Here is a 6,115-nt window from a genome sequence, read left to right on the forward strand (position 1 = left end):
TGGGATTACAGGCTTGAGCCACCGCGCCCGGCCGAGATTTCTAGAAATCGAATGTGTTAGTCAAAGTTTTGGTTATATTAAAATGTTGTATACTACACAAATAACCAAATTTCCTTGCCAATCGCATCATTATTAAAGTAAACTCTCATCAGATTTTTAACCACGATTGTTTCAAGTCTCTGTCGTTCATAGACAGCTATTCTTTTACCTTAATTCTTCTCTAAAAGCATTTGCCATTAGTTACAGTCCAAGATTACTTCTTCAAAAAAAAAATCATGGAAAATGCTCTGACAAGCACTCTGAAATACTGGTTTCTGACAACTTTAAGATGCCACTGGGCTGACTAAGAATTTCTAGAACTCTAATGAAGAAACCAGTGATTCATAAGATTGCTAACTAAGAGCACGCAGGACAGAATTAAGTACATGGGACTAAGTACACTGGTGAGGATATTTTAAAATGACTTTTTGCTGGAAATATTGGTGGTTCTTTAACTTTTTTGTTTTAATTGATTTAAGATTTTTTTTACCCTCTCTATAGTTTACAGAAGTTCAGTAAAGTATACTTTTGTGAATAGAAACTGAAACAATTACTTTTTCTACTTACCTGATCCATCTAGAATTCAGAAACTGAGTATTCTTATTTTTGTGGCAATACAGTTATTTGCATAAGTTCAGTAAGAATCTATTGTCCTTGTACTAAGACGTAACTAGAAAGGCTGGTTATATTACCAAGGCTTTGACTGGTATCTCATATTTTCAGGTATGACTAGACAACTTCAAGAAACTGAGGTTGACTTTATGGGGCCAATAAAGCCCCACTGGAAAAGCTGCCCCGTTTCCAGCATTACAAGTGGTAAGGGATGTCACTTCTTGGCAGGCCCAGGAAACAGGATATTTTGGGAACCTTGAGAAGAGAGAATTCGCCCAAATATATAGGTGCTACACATGCAGCCTGAAGCAAGGCCTTGGTGTGGCTTCGCAGCCTCAAGAGCCTTTACCAGTCCAATCTGAGACTCTTTATCAAAAGTCCCAGCAAAGCAAACTTTAAAAAGCCTGTCAGTCACTATTCTTGTTGTGGTGATACAAATAATCAAGACAAGTTTATGAGACTAAACTTATTTTCAAACAAATCTGTCTAACTTTGATTATTTTGGTTAGAAATGAAGGTGATTTGAGAGAGGAAAATTATGTTTCAGGAGAAAACTATAGTGCACCCACTGTTAGATTCTGGCCCCTTTGAGGTTTTGCTATGTACCTACAACCTGAAATGGATCCTGAATTCTTCTTGTTTCCTCCAACATCTGACTACAACTTTCCAAACTATTATTTCCCATTTTCTTCCATTCTTCAAATTTGGAATTGTTGCCTTTTTCCTGAAGTCTTGCAAGCTGGAGCTGGATGACTTGATGTAAACCTCAGCAGCTCATATGGATGACTTTCATGGCATCCAAACTGCAAACCAGGGAGCTCTGTCGTTTATAAGGGCCTGCTCCCCTCCAGCCAAAGATGCATCAGCCCAGCATCTAGAAAGCTTCTGCACTGCCTGGCCTCTGGGCTCAGAATCGGAGTTCATCGTTTGTTCCAACTATTTTTCTTTTTGTAGAAACTAAATTCCCCTCACTAAAGGCCTGATGCCTCACACCATCCAGCTGAACTCCTCTACCACCAAGCCTCGGCTGGTGACTCTGCCGGTCCTTACTGAACAAAAGGCAACCAAATAAGAAAGGGAGCTTATAGTTTTCAAAGGAAAGAAGAGAACGAAAATGTAAAGATTCTCTGTTTGACCAACCTTTAGTCGGGCTTCGGAACCTTCTTCTAGGCCCGTCTGTGTACATCCTTGTAAAGTGACATTTTCAGAAAGAATCCTGCAAAGTCAGTTTAGCAAGAGCCCAGCTCCGCCCCGATTCTTGATTTCTGATCACCTTGATATTTTTTCACCCTCAATATCTGATTGGGTCCCTCATCCTCGACCATCCCCAGGTGATGGCGGTCACCCTGGCCTGCCTTCAACAAGAACCTGTCAGGTGGCTTTAGCCAGAATCCCCTGACCCTGAGGCTTCCTCTTGGTAACTCCATCCACTCACCCCAGCCCACTCCTTGGCTGTGAAGTCTCGCTGCCCGTGTGGTGTTTGGAGCTGAGCCCTGCTAGGGTTTGAGTATTGGACTCTGCAAACCTCATGTTGAAATCTGATGCCCGCTGTTGGAGGTGGGGCCTAATGGGAGGTTTTGGGGTCATGGGGGTGGATCCCTAGATTAATGCTCTGGGTTGGGGGACAAGTTCTTACCCTGGCAGTTCCCACGAAAGCTGGTTGTTAAAAAGAGCCCGGCCCTCCCTCCATGCCATCTCCTGCTTCTTCGCTCTCCATCTGAGCTCTGCACACACACAGGGCCTCCCCAGATGCAGACACTGGCGTCATGCTTCTTATATGGCCTGCAGAGCTGTGAGCCAAAAACCTCGTTTCTTTATAAATTACCAGCCTCAGGTGTTCCTTCACAGCGATGCGAAGTGGACAGAGATGAGCCCAGTCTCCCTCCCCGACTGCAAAATCCCCCCGAGCTTTCCCTGTACCAATTGCACTGGTCCTAAATCAAGTCTTCCTTCCTGTGCTTTATTTAGCAAGTGTCATTCAATATTTGATTCTTCAACACCAAGCCCCTCTAGTTGGAGGGCACTGCTTAGGCGTTACTTGGTTTTGGGATGAGCCGACTCCGCTGTCCTCCGTCTCTCACTGTTGCCAGCGGAGATAGCCGAGGGCAGGATGGACGGTCGGCCGCTGCACCACCCCCAGAGTGCCTGCCTCTCTGGTCAGTTTGAATATTCCCGCTGCATTTTCCTGCCAGGTGGAGGGTGTGACTGTGTGGCTGGTGGGCACGAGGTCTCCCTTCCCACCAAGGACCGAAGGACAGTCCTTAGACGGAATCGGAGCCCTAGATGAGAAACGTGGTGAGCCTCACTGGGTCAGTGCCCGTTGTTAGCTTCTAGGACTGAGAATGGGGAGGAAGGGGGCATCTCCCCACCCCAGGGTGGCCAATCCAGGTCATGCCAGTGCACAGAGGGGCACAGAGGGCGTGTGGGCATGGATGCGACCTGAGGCTCCTTACTGTGACTGTTTAATCCTGTTTTAAAGATGAAACCTCAGTGACACCCTGGGCCTTTGTACACATCTAATGCTGCAGACAAAGTGGCAACATGACCTGGAGTTCTAGGAAACGCCCATGCTTTGTTTCAGCATCTAAATACCTGTCCAGTGGCTTAGGAAACAAAAAGACAGATGGAGACAATTGTTTCTCCTCCCCAAATAAAGACCGCCGGAATGTGAAATCAGAAGTTTAATGTGACACAATTAAATATATTTATATATCTCACACCGGAGGTTTCTCTTCAAACATAAGGAGTTAGAAATTACAAGTTTATGCTTCCTATATTCAGATAAATTCATTTCTATTAATTAAATTCCAGATAAAGAGAAGTAATTTTGGAAAAGAAATGATAGCTATATTAAAGCAGATATTCATTACAATACCATGTAGAGACATAAGCAATATTTCGGCATCATTCTGTCCGCTCAGTAGGCCGCATTCCCTCTGGTTCGGCCTTTGGAGAGTACAATCCATCTAAGATGGAGGAAAGCTGTGGGAAGGGCCGGAGGGAGATGCGTTTTCTATCCTTAACCCCACACAGGAAATCTGCAGCCCACACAGCTGCCTCTGCATCGCCTTCCATGTGATCGTCCTGGGTTCAATGAAGTGAATTGTCCTATTTCTGGGGTAGGGGGCGACGGCGAATCTGATACTCAAATGTTATTTTCCCAAATCCGAATCTCTCCATGTGCTTAGGTTTACATGATGTCAGAACACGTGGTTCCCCTCCAGGCTCTAAGCAGTGCGTGCAGGTCGCCCTGATCTCCTCTCCTGCGAGGGAAATCCTCACAGCCCTCTCCGGGTCGCCCTGATCTCCTCCTCGGCCCTCTCTGGGGCCCCACAGGTCCGGGATGTGCCTGGAGGAGCCAGCGGGGGCCTGGCAAGGTTCATGTGCTCTTGGGGACCCTCACAGCTTGCTCAATGCCCAGATTGGTTCTTCCTGGTTCTGGTTATCTCACAGGTAAGCGTTCACGGGGGCGTCTGCTTTCATAATGTAGAAATCAGTATTTTAACATTAAAAACATATCTCATTGTTGGGGGTGCACCTGTAACTTTGCAAAGGTGAGGTCAGGGGAGTGCCAGCCTCAAGTGGGCACTACCCATGGGGTGGACAGGTGTCTGCCCCCGGGGAGCCCCTGAATCTCTCTGCTTGGGGTGACAGGTGTGGCTGACGGGGCCGTCCATGGTGCCCAGGGCAGTGTTGGTGGAGATGCAGTGAGGTGCTGTGATTGTCTCACTTGCCCCGAAGCTGCACGATGTTCAGTTCTGACCCCGCGGCTGCTCCCAGTGATAAATTGTCTTAAAGACAAATGCCAAATGTACCTTGTGCGCCGGGCAGCCTCACCGAGTGCTGCCAGCTTCCCCGGCCCCTCTTGCACAGCAGATCTACCCTCCTGAAAGCGGCAGATGACAAGCACACTCTTCCTGCAAACTGCCTTGAACATACCGGCTACCGCATTGTTCACGCAACATTACTTGCAACTAAGAATGTGAATGGGTGCTTTAAGAAAAAGTATTTTTTTTTAAGCAAGTGAAAATCGATGAACTGATTCTCCTCCACCTATAACTGGATTTTTCCACAAATCTCTCTTTATTATTGTTTGATTAAACAAAAATACACATTTTAACTGCTAAACTGCGCTGACTACGGGAGAGCTAAGGGCCCTATTACTATGCAGTTATAATAGAAGACACACAATTAAAGTCAGATCACGATTCCTGACGACATCTGTGGGGTGGGGGCTCCCCCGAGGCCCCGAGGCCGCCGCTCACTGGGGAAGGGCCTTGAGGATGGCGTTCACCTCTTCAGCCACGGCTGTCAGTGCGAACTCAAACTGCTCCTGCAGGGCGAGAGAGGAGAGAAGTGCCAATGAGATGGCGTCCTCCCCCCACTCCTGCCACAGCATCGGCTCCCTGCAAATGAGAGCTGTGTCCCCACTTCCCAACGCAGCATCAGCTCCGTGGCCGTTTCGCAGAAAGAAATTGTTTAGCAAAAAAGGCAAAAGGCTCAGATTTCCTTAGAAAGGAAAGTGTACCTTTTGGTGCATCCAACCATGGACACACGTTGGAACTTCTCTTGCACTAGAAAGCCTATCTTTCCCCCTGTGGGGAGAAGCTGCCCACAGAAGCAGCGAGAAGGAAACGGCTCCCTGCGTCCTGCCCCGTCCTTCTGACACTACGACGTCACGATTCCTCCTCACGGCCACCCGCCTTGGTGGACGCGGTGAGGGGCAGGTGCAGACACCAGACAGATGTGGCCATTAAAAGTCACAATGAGGGCCACGCTTGGGCGTTTCCTGTCCTCAGAAGCGTGGTGTTCTATCGCTTTCCAAATCCACCTGTTACTCAGACCAGACCCACTCCGTTCCACATGGTGAGCAACCTCCCTTGTCCACACCGCTCCTGGCTCAGGGCACGTGCACGTCCACAGCCACTCGGGCAGGCACACCTGAGGGGCACCCCTCCCTCCACGGACAGCCTGCCAAGAGCATCCAGCGGCTGTGAAGGGCGGGTTCACAATGCCAGGACTATTCGCGCCTCCAAAGACCAGGGCTTAGCGCCGGCGAGTGGAGCTGCCTCCTCTCCCGCAGGTGAGGTAGATAAATGCTCATTTCTGCTTGCTCTTCAGTTTCCACCTCAAAACACCGCTATGGAAAACTCGAAAGCAGGTCAGTAGCACTCCGGCATGTGTAGGTGTTTATGGGTGTCTGTGGGGGTGTGTGCAATGTGGGGGTGTGTGCAGTGTCCATGGCTGTGTAGGTGTGCACTCTGTGCAGATGTGTGGGTGTGCACAGTGTGCGTGGCTGTGTGGGTGTGCACCATGTACGTGTGTGTGTAGGTGTGTGTGGGTGTGTGTGGTTGTATGCACGGGTGTGTGCAGGTGTGTGGGTGTGTAGGTGTGTGTGGGTGTGTGCAGGTGTGTGTGTGTGTAGGTGTGTGTGGTTGTATGCATGGGTGTGTGCAGGTGTGTG

At 48.6% G+C, this 6,115-nt stretch overlaps 1 protein-coding gene across 2 annotated transcripts in view; it reads right to left on the reverse strand.

Annotated features, from left to right (window-relative positions):
* Positions 1 to 4,711: 4,711 nt before the first annotated feature.
* Positions 4,712 to 6,115, reverse strand: part of PTPRN2 (protein tyrosine phosphatase receptor type N2) — a 984,778-nt gene continuing 983,374 nt past the window's right edge. For both annotated transcript variants that reach the window (XM_023225377.1, XM_023225378.1), the window contains one exon: positions 4,712 to 4,984. In XM_023225377.1, the coding sequence (XP_023081145.1) occupies positions 4,913 to 4,984 (72 nt within the window). In that variant the 3' untranslated portion in view covers positions 4,712 to 4,912. The remainder of the gene's footprint in view (positions 4,985 to 6,115) is intronic.

The sequence above is a fragment of the Piliocolobus tephrosceles genome, chromosome 8 (genome assembly GCF_002776525.5).
Source record: "Piliocolobus tephrosceles isolate RC106 chromosome 8, ASM277652v3, whole genome shotgun sequence".
Lineage (NCBI taxonomy): Eukaryota > Metazoa > Chordata > Mammalia > Primates > Cercopithecidae > Piliocolobus > Piliocolobus tephrosceles.